The 15,583-nt window shown below is 45.8% G+C and overlaps 1 protein-coding gene across 1 annotated transcript in view; it reads right to left on the bottom strand.

The window, feature by feature from the left end:
• The window catches only part of LOC309577543 (vascular endothelial growth factor receptor kdr-like), a 120,826-nt gene that overhangs the window by 7,883 nt on the left and 97,360 nt on the right, over nt 1–15,583 (bottom strand). Inside the window, exons 23-29 of the mRNA XM_082289654.1 lie at nt 14,703–14,825; nt 14,497–14,608; nt 9,861–9,960; nt 9,218–9,323; nt 7,984–8,108; nt 7,670–7,748; nt 4,967–5,061 (exon numbers count right to left, since the gene is read on the bottom strand). Coding sequence (XP_082145780.1) covers nt 4,967–5,061; nt 7,670–7,748; nt 7,984–8,108; nt 9,218–9,323; nt 9,861–9,960; nt 14,497–14,608; nt 14,703–14,825 — 740 coding nt within the window. The remainder of the gene's footprint in view (nt 1–4,966; nt 5,062–7,669; nt 7,749–7,983; nt 8,109–9,217; nt 9,324–9,860; nt 9,961–14,496; nt 14,609–14,702; nt 14,826–15,583) is intronic.

Here is a 15,583-nt window from a genome sequence, read left to right as displayed (position 1 = left end):
ACATGGTGCTTGGGGCTCCAGGGCACACCAAAAGCCCCTTTATGGCCCAGGCCACTTGGACTGCCCTGTGTAAGGCAGAGACCTTCTCCCTGAGCCCCCCAATAAACACTATCTGACTGGAGGGGTTAGATTTGATTCATCACAGTTCTGCAGCTCCACAAGTTACTAATGCTTATATAATTAAACCATTTCATTAAAAGCTGCCATTCCTGGGTTCAGTGCCTCTCCTGGGCTGGCACTGCGCTGCCCACGAGGTGTTTCCTCACTGCTTTGCCTCTGCCTGACCCCCCAGTGCTGTGGGAGCCCATCAGAGATGCTCAGTGGGGATAAATCTGCTCCGAGCTGGGACAGTCCCAGCCCAGGCTCCCTTGTCAGTGCTGCCACCACGGCACAGCACTGAGGATTGAGGTGGGAATTCCACATCATTCAGCTGGAATTCAGCTGCCCACAGACCCCAAATTGTCACATTTTGCAGGGACCACCCTGAGAACTCATTTGTCCTTGCACAAGGTGTCCTGTCTAGGGACCCAGCCTGAATATTAAGTAATCTTCCACAAACTTTTTAGTTTTCTGAAGGTGCCAAAGTTGTTTAGAAGATACCACAGAGGAAATCCTGCAGTAGCTTGAAGCCCTGAGTGACCTACTGAGGCTTTTTCCTCCTACTGCACAAACCAGAGATTTGGAGGTAGAAAAATACTGAAATCATCAAAGAGCTGGGAAACCATTAGTGGAGCTGTTTATTTTATGTGAGAGGGAGCCAGTTTCTGTTAATCTCAATTTTGGTGTCAATGACTTGAAGAGGAGTGTGGAGAAAGAGGGATGGCTGCAGGAAAATCACCCTGAGCAGGGAGGGATTCCAGCCCCAAGTGCAGCACTCACTCCAGAGCAGCTCCTACTGCTCTGCAATTAGAAACCCAAGTATTTTGCCCTGAGTGGGAAAAACTAATAGACTTTTCTGTCCATGTAGGAAACCTGGCCGTGTTCAGAAGCTGTGTTTAGGGAAAGATGAGAAATTGGGCTGATTGCTGCCAAGTAGGGCAGTTTGTCTCATGACTACATCTCCTAATAACATGTAGGAGCTTCAGGGCTTTGTAGGAGCTTTCAAAGGTGTTTAATGAGGCTCAGAGTAAGAGTGGTTAATTTTTTTATTTTAATTTTTCTGCAATTAAAGAAATAAAAGGGTTGGTTTTTTTCCTTCTGGTAGCAATGACTGATTCACAGTTTGCTTTAATACATTTTAAACTGAGTGCTGTGCAGTAGGAATTTCGTCCTGGGTTCCCCTCTGGCAGTCCCAGTGCATCAGCAGTCTGCTGGCAAGGAGAACTCGAGGGGTTGGGCTCAGGGGTTCATTGTTTGGAACCACTTTTAAACACAAATTGCAGGTAACAAAGTTTTCCCAAGCCAAAGCCACCCTCGTGTCCCCTCACATTTGTGACCAGGCTGCTCAGCTGTGCCTGTCCAAAAGCAGTGGGATGGAAAACACTGCAGTCAAATCCACTGGCTCTCACAATTCCCTTCTAGTCCTTGCTACTGTAAGCACAGAGCTTAATCCTTGAAAAAAATCCTTGAAAAAAATCCTTGAAAAAAAAGTGGTTTACATAACTCCTGAGTAGCTACTCATTCCAAATTCTAGTTTGGAGAGCTCAGATCAGGTCATAGTGCAAGGTGCTGCATGACACAACAATAAATGTATTTATTATCTTCTGAACTCCATTCTGCCCTGGAGCAAACATGTTTCCATGCCTCATTTCTCTGAGAAGGTGCAAAAGGATTCCAGCCCAATCCTGGCTGTATTTCTTTTGTGCACTTTGTGTTTGGACATGTCTGCCTTCTGTTCCGAGCAAAATCCAGCATTTCAGTATTCCTGACTTGCCTTAGGCCCAGCTTGGCTTTGGCAAAGGCAGAGCCCTCAGTGATGGGATGTGGATGCAGCATCCAGAGCCCAGAGCGGATCAGCTGAGCCTCAGCTGATCTTGTGGGCCTGGGCCAGAACCAGATCAGGGATTTCTGAGCAACAGAGGATAATTGGATTTGGGGGGAGAAGGGGAAGGGCTGGGGGAGGACAACTGAGCAGATATCAAACCTTTTGTCATCTTAAACAATAACTTGATTATAGAGTCTCTGGGAGAATTTTAAAGCAGTGCTTGGCAGTAGCCTGATAATATTGTGAGATGGAACCTGACACCAGAGTCATCCCATCATTAAATCCCTCTGTGCTCCCTGTGCTTCCCTGAATGCTGATTCCAGTGTTGTTATCCCAGTCAATCTTTCCATCTCTCACTGCAGCTGCTGCTGTGACTTTCTACTTCAGCAGCAGAAAATGCTCAGAACTTTCCTGCTCTGTTTTAGCAGCAGGGAATGCTCAGACCTGCTCAGTCCAGCCTAACAGTGAGCCCAGGCCCAGAGTATCAGATTCATCCTCACTAAACTCTTGACACTGACACTCCATGGTGTGTGCTGTTGGCAAATTTTAAACTCAACAGAGGAATGAACGCAGGATAAATAAACAGTGTGATTTTGGCAAAAATAATAAATGCAGCCACCCTGGTTTAGAAAACATGGTAAGCCTTTGAACAGTTTTGTTTTAGAAAAGAAAGACTTTGAAAAGGATCCAGGGTAAATGTTTTTGATAGAGAGAGATACACAATTAACAAGGGTGACTTCATCTTCCCTGTTAAACCCACACTCCCTTCTGACCTCTCTAGATTATTCCACAGGCCTTGGAGCCTTGTTTGTCCACTTATCAGTGCAGGAGCACCCAGGGGTGTCCTGTCCTCAAACGAGAGGGCTTTGGGGTGCCCTGCACTGCTAAAGCTGCTCTTTGTGCCTGTGAGGGTCTGCAAGATTCCAAAAAAAAGGCAGTTGACAAAAAAGCTTCCTCAGCTGGACTCCAAACATTCAGGGAAGGATGTGGCCAAGGAAAACCACACCTCTGTCCGTGCCATGGGAGCCAGGGCCTGCGAACCAGGAGACAATGAGCACAGCTTGCTGCAGGCTCTGCTGGGATGGTCTGTCAGGGTCTGCCTGGCACAGAAAGGCTCAGGAATCTCATGCTGGATGGAATCCCTCTGGAAGTGTTGACTGGAAGTGGGGAGAGCCCAGATGGTGGGGTCAGGCAGGGATTCAGTGACCCCCACAGAGCCTCACATTCACTCCCAATGGGCCTGATAGCAGTTCAGAGGGTTTTCCTGGAAGTCTCTAAAGAACAGGCTGTTATGGAACTTTTGTGTTTCTACATCTGGCTGGATGCTGACTTTTCAGATTTTCAGGAGAAAGCCTAGAAGGGGCAGAGAGGGAACCTTCCTCTGCCAACTCTTTATCCAAACAGGAGAAGTGCAATAGAGAAAAGCTGTCAGGGGTGAGTGACAGACATCCTCAGAGGGATAAATCCCACCAGGGAGGCTGCAGTGTGTGTGTTGGTTTTGTGTCAATGTGACATCATGCAGGAAAGAGGTGAATCAGCCCAGGTAAAGCAGCACAGAAATGCAGCTCCTGCCATTTGAGCTCCTGTTTTTAGAGCTGGTGCCATTTGGTCTCCATAGCAATGGATTGTGCTGGCAGGAATGCTCTGGATGTGTGCAGGGGATAAAAACATGGAACTGGATTGAGATCTCTGCTAATCCCACCAGGTCCAGCCCTACCAGGAAAATGCTGCTGGGCAGCACCATTCCTGAGGCCTCACCCCTATCCAGCACAGTCCATAGCTTTCCAGTGCTCCTCTTAGTGTTGCCCACCTTTCCTTATGAAACCTTCTCCCTTTTCCTCCTCCCCTGCCTTCAGGGAAATTGTGGCTTTTGAGACCTGAAAAGACAAGGCAAACCCCTTCCACCTGCTTTTCTCTCTGAGTGAGAGTCAACCCCTCCAAAACACTGCCACACTCTGACCATGCCCTCTCCTGGGAGCTCTCCCACAATATCCAGAAGGGCACCAGGCTTCTTCTCATCCCTCATTTCTCTTGAATGCAGAAAAGGGCTGACTTGCTGTAGAACAAGCAGCTGCTCTGCTGGGAAAGGTCATGGAGTTCATCAGTGTAGAGAAAACTCATGCAAATCTCAGCAGACTTCTGAGGAAACCCTAGGCAAGTCAGTAATTAGCTTAATTAACTGAATAGACAAGGAATTTGTTGCTACAGAATAATTTCTTTTTTAATATTTTGGGCAGCTATTCTTTGAAATTCTGCATGTTGACATCTGAATCTGTGAAAGGGGTTACTGTTGTTAGGAAGGTGGAGAAGGCCTTTTTCACTACTGGGTCACCTCTCTGCCTGTGTGGTTGTTACTGAAATACAAAGAACTGTGAGCAAAAAGCTAAAAATCTGCTTTTAATCTTCTGTATTGTACTATGAATGGATAAAAAAACCAGCAAACCCCATCCCAGCCTCTGTTTGTAAACCAGGTGTGAACAATACAACCCCAGGATCATGGAGGTGGTGGGATTTAGGGAATTCTCTGCAGGACTGTCTCAGAGTGATGATAAAGCAAATGTAGCAGGCAGGGTTCTGGTACAGGCACTGCTTTGCAGAGCTTGGGCTGCTCTTTACTATGCACAAGCCTTTCAAGTCTACTCACATCCCAGCTGCAAAGGTGCCATTCCTTCTGTCTGAGTTAAATATACACACTGGTATGATTACAGTCAGCTTTTGGGTTAATAAATCAAGTTCTTCAAACTTCACTCCATCACTAAGAGAGAACACTGGGGAGGCAGTGAACAAACAGCTAAACTAGACCTGTATAGTCTCATTTTTTCCTCCTATCACTCTCCATTTGCAGAATCTGCTGCCCCTTGATCTTAAAACACATTAGCCAAGCTCTTCTGGTTATGGGGCTGAAATTCAGAGTTCCTCTCCTCTCAGCTTGCCTGGATATCCAGAGGTTTCCTTTTGGCATCAGAAACAAAATTGCACATTTCAAAAGCATTTCTCTGAATGGAAGAACTGTCTGAAAAAGAAATCTCCCAAAGTACTCACGCCAGAGCCATGATCCCATAGGGCCAGGAACGGATTTCCAACCTCTTGGGGCTTTTAATCTCATCCGACGTCAGCACCATCCCACTGTCTGACTCCTGAGGAGCAAAAGGGAGGGAACATCAGGGATATCTGGAACCTGTGCTGGGACTGGTGTAGGAGCTCTCAATCCTTCAGGATATGCTCTTATCAAGGCCTGTGTTACCAATTTTTATCCATGTGTTCCTGATAATGCTGCTCTGGAGCCTGGGAATGTTTCCCTTGTTTTTATGGCATTAAGGTTTTGGATCTGCATTTCCAAAGAGCACCCTTAAAATGAACATATCAAAAAATAATTTGACATTTTCAAATTTGAAACTGATATTAAGCGTGACATATGGGCACCATGTTCGTAGGATAGCTGAGATATGAATAGACTGAGATTCATAAAGAATATATCCAATAATTCTGGCTGGGCTCCTCCGAGGAAAAGCTCCCTGAATACCTGCTGGAAATACACAAATGGAAACACTGGGGTTTGAAGGAAGTGGAAGTTCAGCAGCATTTTGTAAATGCAAGTGCTTTGCAAAGATAGATGGCCCTGGCCTGTATGGATTTTTTAATGAGCTGTCCAACAAAACTGTCTTGATTAAAGTTGGGGTTGTGCTTGTGCTGCACTTAAAGCTGAGTCTCAAGGCTGCAGTTAAACTTTGTGCTGAGTTTATACACATACACAGACATCACTGTCCTCATTTGAAGTAATTTACTAATATTAAATGGTCTGGGGCTTTCTTTGCATTTGAAATATTTTGTAATGCTGGAAAGTTACACATCTATGCATTTGTCAGAACCAAGACAGCAAAAGCCCTCAACATAGAAATGAAACTCTACTTAGTCTTATTTTACCAGTCAAACTGATCAAGATATAAAAAATAATCTCATCCAACAATAAATAACAAGTAAAAGCCTTTTCATACATGCTCTGGTCATCTATCAGTTGTTAATAAGGTCAGTTTATAAACGAGTTTATAAAGTATAAAGCAAAATCCTGAATTAATGAGGTCTGTCAAACCCTCAGTAAAACCCAGCTTGTCTCTGGAATTTATCTTGACTGTTTCCTTTTTAAACACGAGGTCTAGGAACAGTTTATCTGAGGGCTGCTCTGCATTTTGCTTACACCTCTCTGGTAAAAGAATCTCCACAGAGATGGCAGATAATTGCACAATGGCAGGAAGGTGTGGTGGAGCACTTGGAGAGCTCCAGGCAGCTCTTTGAAATCATGACCTAATGACTATTCAGGGTGGATAATTAAGAAAAACTTCAATAACCCAAGTGCACTTACTTTGTCCAAAAGCAGATCACACACTGATTTTGCTTTAAAAGATCCTTGTTGAAACATCACGTTTATTTCTGATTTCTTGAGGTATTATCACCCTTTTGGGAAACTTTTCCCCCCTCATGTAAAGGCTTATTTGAAAATGCCACGAACAGGGAGCACTTAGGCAGGTAATGCTCGTGCTGGCAGCAATAATCTCTTACTGAGACTGGATTGATTTAGCAAACGTCTTTGTGTGATTCACAGGGACAGATTTTATCCTGCAAGAGGGAAGATGCAGGAACCAGGGAAACTTCTAAGCCTTCTAATCCCTGAGATGCACTGATAAAGAGGCAGAAATTCCATCTGGCAAAATGCGAGGCAATAATGGGCCTCAGTTTGTGCTCAGCAGAGAACAAATGAGAAATGAGGCTGTGTTTGTCAAGGACATGAAGTATTTCCAGGACAAGCTGGAGCTGGAGACTTGAGCTTTCCCAAGGGAGCTGCTCTGAGGAATGGCTCTGTCCAAGAGGCACTCTCAGCTGGAGCCTTTCTTTCAGCTTCTCCTCACCACCTGAGGCTTCTCCTCCTGTGTCAGGAGGATTCCTGAGGGATTCAGGCTTCTTCCCTAAATTTTGATCCCCCTGGAGCATTTGTGCATTGCAAAGGTCCCTCCTTAGGGGCACAGAAAGTGCCATTGAGGCAGCAGGTGGGGACAGCACATGGAGCTGCAGCGAGGGGCTGCCTGAACCACTGAGGGAATTCAGGAGATTCTTGCAGATTTTTTTAAATAAGAAAACCCAACCCATAATTTCAGTGGAAGCCAACATGCAGAGCCTTCATTCTGTAACAAAACAAGCCTTTGTTTTCCCCTGGAGGGAAATTAAACCCTTTAACACTCTCCCACCCTGCAATGGCATTAAACTAGCAATAAATAAATTCACTTGCAGCGAGGAAAATCCAAGGTTAAAGTAATTTGTGTGAATCAAGACCAGGAGCTTGAATCTTGGTCTTGTCTACCCAGAACTGAACACCTTCACCCCCCCCAAGTGAGTGACTGTCAGCCAGCCAGAAGGTGTTCTGGACACATTTCCCTCAAAGAGCTTCATTTCAATGAGCTGCCACTTTCTTGTGGTGGAAAAATATCTTGAAATATGTAATATAAAGCCCTTTAGCCTGATCAAAGCCAGGGCAATCACACGTGAGCTTCTCTTTAAATTATTTGTTAAGAGAAATGCAGGTCCTTCTTTGTTGTCACACAGCCCCAGGTGTGAGATGCCGGGGCCAAATCTCCTGTCTGATTTAAAGCTCTCTGCTACCAAACAGATTTCAAAAGCTCTAATGAGTGTTTCTGGCACTGGTGACGAGTGATCTGTGAACCTGCTGGGGAAGGATGCAGTCACCTCACTTACCTCATGCATCACTTTCTCCTTTTCCACCGGCACCTCATCAAATGTCTTCACACTCAGGGGTCTCTTCTTGCTGTTGTTGCTGAAAGCAGGGAAGTTGAGGGGTCAGCATAAAACCCAGGCAGATGCTGCACCAGCTGTAGCTCAGTTACATCCTCACACAGCCCAGTTTCCTGGACCACAGCTCTTTTTTCACCTCTTGTATCTTAACCAACACCGTGATAAATTTGTCTGATTCTTTCACCAGCCATATTAAGAGAGGCCACCAGACAGTGAAATGTTTCTTGCTGGCCCACCCCTGTATCTGTTTTTCTCACCCAGTTTCCACTGCACTCCAGCGATTCACTCCGTTGTTCAGGTTTTCTTCCACAGGGCAGGTTTTGCAGTTGGATTCTCCGTCTGGACACAAGGTGATGTTCAGTGGAATATAGTCTTTGCCATCCTATGAAATGAGTAACAGAAAAGAGCACAGAGCTGCTGAAGTTCATTTTGTGCTGCATCTGAAATGTGAGAGGTTATTGTATCCTACAGAGCTTTGTGCCGAGCAAGGACTAGATCGTGTTTTAACTTAACTCTGTGATGCTTGTTCAAGGTGATTATGATGTTCCTCACACCCTGTAGAAGTCATGGAAGTCAGAATTCACACTTCATCCAAGAATTACTGTGCAGGAGGCTTTGGTAGGAAACTGGGGCACTTTGGGAACCCTCTGATGTGGGGTGGCTGAACATGGCCTCAGATCTTCCAGTCCTGGTCAGAAGCAATTGCCCATGTACAGACTGCTTGGTTTTGTTCAACTTCAGGGGCTTGGGAAGAGCCAGACCTTAAAATGGGAGCCTGAAAGGATTTAATTTCTTGTCCTTCCCAGGAATTGATTCTGCACATGGTAATGAGCTCTGCATTGTCATTACCCCCCTGCAGCAATCCTCAGGAATGACTCTGCCTTTAGCTCCTGAAACTATTTGTCCAAATTTCCCTGTGCTTCTTTTTTTTTGTTTGTTTTTAATTTTGAGAAGCAGTTAAGTGCCCTATTCCCTTATCATGATTTTTATGTCTCCTTAATTTACTTTGGTTATAGAATCAAACTCACAAGCTCTTCATATTGCAGACTGGGCCCTCTTCAACTGAGCTCCACTAAATTTGTTTACAAACAGGAAGGAGCTGGAGGAGAGTGTTTAATTTCTTCTTCAATTAAATTGACAATTGCATAACTGGTCTGGTTGTTCTTACTGAAGAAGAAAACAACTGGTTTAACTATTATGAAATTAATAATGATAAGATAGAATTTCTGTGCTTTAAGCTGCATAACTGTAAAGCTCCTAAGAGCACTGGTGAACATAAACTTGGAAAATGAGAGACAAAGGAGGTGGAGAAAATCAGAAGTAAAATTAACATTTGAGTAGTTAACACTGTCATTACTCATCCCAGCAGGCATTTTCCTTGTGAGCTCTGGTAGGAAGTGAAATCTCTCATTAGTGCTCAATAACCTTCACCTCTGCACATGCTCACACGTGTCCACTGCATTTATTAAAGACAGGCTGGCCCTGCTGTACCTGCTGCACGTTGGCCTGAAGAAGATCCCCGAGGCGCTCCACAAGCTCGGTGAAAGTTGGCCTCTCCGTGGGGACTCCATGCCAGCAATCCAGCATTGTCTGGTAGCTGGAGAAAAAAACCCCAGGGATTAGGGATGGGAAAGGACAGGAGCTTCTCTTCCAAACTGTTTCATTCCACTGCTGCTTGGTTTGGTCAGTCTTTGGATTAAGACCAGTTCAGATCTCCACATGCTGAAATTCTCTTTTAGTTTCCATGTGGGATGCTTTTTGCTTCCACATTGCTGCCCCAGCTGAGCCTGCAGGCTTTTGGTTTTCACCTAACTCAGAGTCTAGCTGCTGGGCCCTGCTGATATTGCTGACATAAGCCCTGGTTATGGATACTGGGTTTCTGTCATGGAATCTGAAGTCTGAGCTCCGTGAACTACCACTGACATGGGGCATCTGATCATCTTCTTGTTGGCAGAGGTCAGGCTGGCTTGGGCTGTCCTTAGCATTAGTCTGTGCTGTCAGACACCCAAAATATACCCAACCACAGCTTTACTGAAAATAAAATACACAGCTGTGGTCTCCTTCCCCCTCCCCACTTAAACACAATCTCTTTTGTGAGATGTATCAGCTCCCAACACAAGCCAGCAGCTCTTACACTTCAGGAGTGGAATACTCTGGAGATCTCATCCGAGTCCCTTCCTTGAGCCGCCGGCAGAAATCCTCATCTATCTGCACTCCAGGGTACGGAGAGGCACCTGGTGGGAGAAATGAGAGGGCTTCAGCAGGGCACAGTCTCTGTTCCCCAGCCTAGGGAACTGGTGATCTCTGCTGAGCATTCGAGGTTTCCCAGTCTGGCAGTAACATGAGCTCGAGAGAAGAAGGAGTTGCAGTCACTCACAGTTCACATTTTTTGTTTGGAAACCTGTTACAGACTCACTGTGTCTTTAGAGATTTCAGTCACACTGTCTCCTCTGCATTTGGGGTACAGTCAGGACCACTCCAAGGTAAAACAGGGCAGAGGAGAAATGAACTTTATTAGTTTAAGACTTTAAAGTATCTCTTGATCAGTGGTAGAAAAGTTCCAGCTCATTCAATGGGTTACTTGGTGTTTTCCAAACTGTTACCCTGCCAGTACCCTGCACTAAGGGGATACACATGGAGTGAGTAATTCCTGCTCATCCTTCATTGCCTTCGAACCCCTGTGAGCAAGTGCAGAGGAGGCTGTGGGCACTCCTGCCAAGGACCATCAGAGCCTTGGTTCAACCCCAGGTGTGGAATTGCAACCAACTACTGAATATGCATTATCCATTCTTACAGGGAATTCCTACTCCCTTGACAGTGACCTTCCAGCTTTTCAGCCTTGTTTTCTTTCCTGACTGTGCGTTCGATGCTGTTTACCTTGAGTGCCACTCAAGTGTTGGCTGAACCCTGGGAGGACAGATCGTGGCAACTGGAATTGTTTTGCAGAGATTGAAGGCTGTGAAGGGCTGGGAGCTTTGTATTAACTCCCACAAAAGTTTGGGAGAGTGCTCTGGCATCTGAGTAATGCAGAGCTCACAGGTAAAATTCAGGAGAAGTCTGAGCTGAAGTTTGAAATGTTACTGAACCTACTGTGGATAAAACTAAAACTTCTAACTTCCCTCCCTCCCTCCCTCCTAAGCAAAGGCTTCCTGTGCAGCACAACCCTTGTCTTGGATATTTTGTCATCCCAGAGGCTGGATGATGAATTTGGAAACAATTTAATCAAGTTTTAACATAGGGGATTGAACGGAATCTGTATCCAGCCCTCGAGGAATCTGTGTATGATTTACTGTCTGTAACATTCCTGCTTATTTCCTGCAATTTTTCCCCCCATTTGGGAACACCATCATGTGCTGTGCACTTGGGGGCACAACAAGAACAGCAGAAATCTTTTGGATAAAGCAGTGAAGAGGGGGCCAAAATGTGGCTGCTTCCAGAATTATTCTACTCTGTGAACCTGGGAGCCGAGATCCCAGCACTGCCTGAGAGGGCATCTCAGCACAAATGGGCTCCCAGGCCATCCAGAGCCCAGGGATGCTTATCCACGGCACATCTGAATTCCCTGGATGTGCAAGTCCCAGAGCACAGGACTGACAGTGTTCCCTGGAGTTGTGGAAGCTGGAGATAGGCAGTACCATCATTTCTGCTTTATACCTGGATTTTCTTTCCCAGTCTTGCCTTTGGCCTGTCACTGTGCTCAGAATAAGCTGGTAATTAACTGCTCATCTCACGGATGGAGAATTCCACTTGATCTCGCAAGCTGAGGTTTCTCTCTTTGGTGACATTACAGATCAGATCAACTGCAGGGTGTTGGTGAGAGCAAATACAGGGAAGGCAAAGAGTAACAGTGATAGGACAAGGAGTAATGGGACAAACTGGAAGAAGGGACACTTCAGTTAAATATTAGCATGAAATATTTTACTGTGGGGTGGTGAGGCCCTGGCACGAGTTGCCCAGGGAGGTTGTGGATGCCCCAACCCTGGCAAAACCACATTGGATAAAGCCTTGAGCAACCTCGTTTAGTGCCCATGGCAGAAGAGATTTGGACTAGATGATCTTCAAGGTCCATTCCAACTCCTTAACATTCCATGATTCTATGATTCATTTTGGATTGCAGGATCTTTTGGTAGTTTATATTTTGGCTGGTGCTGGCCTCCTACCAGCTGGAGGCAGCTCAGATCATAAAAGCAAGGAACTCTCCCTTTCCCACTTCCACCCAGCACTGTCTTTATCCAGACTATGGGATAAGTCTAACAACTTGGGTTTGGAATGCTGAGACAGCTTGGGAGAAGTGTAGGCTGGAACATATGGTGTAAGGCCTACACATGATGTTCTCCTTAGGGGAAATCTCCTCCAAAACGCTCAAAGATGTGGCATGCATTGGATATGGGAGCCCTCTTTTGATCTTGGTTTAATTTTAGTGGGATAATGAGATGCTGATGTTACTACCAGGCCCTGCTTGTTTACATAATTATCTCTGATTGCTTTTGGAACAGTGCACATTGAAATTCCAGGAGACACCGACATTCTGTACCAGAAGTGATTTCAGGATGTGCTGCTGGCACTACCTGACACGAGGTGCACTGACCCCATTTGAATAATTTAAAGCTCATTGCAAACTCAGCCCCAGATGGAAATTAATATTCCCTCAAGTCCTGATCTCCCTGTGTATCACCAAAGCAGATCCAGGCTGCCAGCCTTTCTGCAGGCAGCCTATTGTCCTTCACTCAGCTTCTGACCCCGCAAGGACCCAAACTAAACTCTGCATTTTCCTAATCAGTATTTTTCCATTTTTTAGAGGGTGCTCAGTCTGTGGGACCCAGTGAGAACAGCAGCTGTAAATGGGAGCCAAAACACACCCTGTGGCAACGACAAATAACTTCCATCCCGTGGCTCTCAATGATCTGTAAAACTTTTATATGAGAGAATTCAATCAGTGACACAAATCCTTAATTAAATATTTATCGTTTGAGCTGCAGATGTGAGCAGTGCCAAACCACAGGCATGCCTGGATGAGCTGGATGAAAAACCCTCTCAGAGAAAATGACTGATTTTGAGCCCGTGCCACCGACTGAAAAAGCAGTTTGTGATCTACGTCACACCCAGGCAGAGGCTGCTGCACGGGTGGCAGCCCCTGCAGCGATTTGGGAGAGTCTAAACTCAGAAGGGGACAGTGCCAAGCAAACACTTCCATTAAGAAAGGGGCTAAAAGAAGCCAGATAAAATGTTTTTTAGAAACAGATTAAAATAGAGATTAATTTCAGTGACTGGATTTTAATTTGTATTTGTGTTCAGTACTAAAGGCCATCTGTTAAACTCTGTCAGGACCTTTGGGAATGACACCCAGTTTGTTCCTGCAGTGCCCCTTGGATTTATCAGCATTCCATTCCCTTGCTCTCAGTGGAGAGCCTGTCCCCCCGAGTGTCTCTAGATGCTGATGCTAAAGCCTCTTCCTGAATAATCTGGGGAAACTGGGGCATTCCTGGTGCTTCTGGAGCTGTGCCTTTCTGTGCTGTTTCTAAACCTGCAGCAGATGATGCTGTAACAGAGCCACGGAGGTGTCACCCCACAGTAACAACACCCTAAATAAACAGGGCTGAGCCCCCGGGGAAACAGGAGCTGCCACTTGTTTCAACCACTCGAGTGTGAACTTTCTGCTTGGTGTGCAGATGTGGACTAGGGAAAAGTCCACATCAAAGACTTGGACTGAGAGCAGGTTATGATTTTGCAGCCAGCCCTAAATAAAGATTAGGATAGAAACAGTTCCAGACTTTGCATTTTCACTTGGCATCTTGAGCCCAATCATTAATTTCAACTGATCCACGAACTAAAGATAGAAGGAGATTAGAGTTTGCTTTAAAATCCAGCAGCTTAAGTTGACAATGCTTCTTGTTTTCTTTTGTCTGCAAATGCTGATTAAAAAGCCAGAGCTGACATTCCTAAATTCCCTCAGGAAAACAAATCTTGCCACTCTGCAAGGAGAATCTGAGAGCAGCAAAGTCCAAGTGTCTGTAGGGCTGCTTGTCTAAGTCTCACAGCTTTATCTGCTGGACAGTAACCAGAGCTCAGGGAGGCTGAGATTTCTAACAGCACCCTGGGATGAAATCTCGAGTACATAAAGAACATCATTATTACTCTTTTAGAAATGTTATGGCTTGCAAATGATGCAGCCACAAAAGCCCATGTTCTACCTTTGGTCTGCTGCCAAAAGGGTTTAGGCTGAGCCCAGCACTGGTTCTTGTACCAACCCAACAGCAGCTGCTGCCAGTAGATTTTTTCTTACCTAGAAAATCTCGGATTTTGTGGGGTGGATGATCAAGCTGGGATAAAACATCATGTGGGCTCGTGTTCCATGGGCTGCCAGCAGCAGCAGCAGCCAGTGTGCCCACAGCAGGGTGACCCTCTGCAGCCTTGCAGCTGTGGGGTTCCCTGGAGCAGGGATTTGATGGGAAATGTCATTGCTCTCCAAGAAATCTCCCACTCCCCAGCAGCAGAGGCTTGCATTTTATCTCTGGGCTCTGTTACTTTCACTTGGTACAAATTTCAGGTCCAGGGTTTAGGATTTTTCTTCCCTCCTCCCCAGGATTTTCATGTCCTTTGTCAGGTGGAGTTCTCATTGAAATGGGCTTTATTTTACACCTGATCTGCCCTATGCACTTGCCCTCAGTGAAACAGAAACACTGCCCCACATGATCACCTTTTGTTAAAAGCTTTTCTTAACTAAGCAGCCATAAATTAGGGGGGGGAAAAGGGTTTGAAACCATTCTTACCTAGAGAAAATATTTCCCACAGCAGCACTCCAAAAGACCACACGTCACTCTGTGTGGTGTAAATTTTGTCAAAAATAGCTTCTGGAGCCATCCACTTGAGTGGAAGCCGTGCCTGAAAGGCAGAGACACAACAGGTTGCCAGAGCTGCTGGTACTGATCTGCCCAAGCCCAGCTCGAGAGTAACAATGGAAGCTCCTTGCACTCACATCTCCCTTCCGTACGTAGTCGGGGTCTTTGTAAATATCCCTGGCCAGGCCGAAGTCACAGATCTTGACCACGTTGTTCTCGGACAGGAGGATGTTCCTCGCTGCCAAATCCCGATGGATGCACTGCCAGGGAATGACACGGGGTCAGAGGGGTGCTGGGCAAGGAGCCCCTGCTTGAGCTGGAAGCAGGAGAGCTTCTTTGAGAATGGGGAGAGAAGTGAGCTGCTGTTGGGAGCAGGTTAGAGAAGGGAGGGGGAATCTGCTCCAAATACACTGTGATATGCAAAAGACAGAATAACTCAGGGAACAAGCCAATATCAGAGTCAGTTTTCTGATTTTTCTGTCTGAGATAACGTTGCAGTTATAACAAGGAAGGGAGTCCCATTTTCTAGTTAGCTGATCACTGGGAAGTCTGGGAGAGGCCAAAAAGCAGCTGCAGCTGCAGCTCCATTTGTCAGTGCAGGTCCAGGAGGGTGTGAGATGGGGGTAAGTGCAAGCTCACAGTTGTGTGCGCACTTTGGCCCGTGGATTACACTGCATTTACTTGAAAAGGTGTTCCACAGGCTACAAACTACTCCCTGTAGTAGCCAAAGGAGGTAAAGGAATAGCTGGAGACTGCCTCCTCATTTTTCAGTAGTGCTGTTGCTGACCACACTAAAAGGAGCTTCCTCTACAAGTCCTTTCTGCATTTATTTATGAGGCAGTTCCACAAACTGTCCCACAATCTGGATTCACTCCTTCTGTCTAAATCCTCCTGCTGCAGATGCCAGTCCCTGCAGCCAAGAACCTGATGGATGTTCCTTCACAACCCCTTCTGTGCTAATTACTGCTTAACCACCAGAGCTAACGTGATCTCCAACACTCTAATGTAGGAGCAAAAA

This window comes from Coloeus monedula (assembly GCF_965178545.1).
Source record: "Coloeus monedula genome assembly, chromosome: 12".
Lineage (NCBI taxonomy): Eukaryota > Metazoa > Chordata > Aves > Passeriformes > Corvidae > Coloeus > Coloeus monedula.
This window is presented reverse-complemented; position numbering and strand designations above follow the sequence as displayed.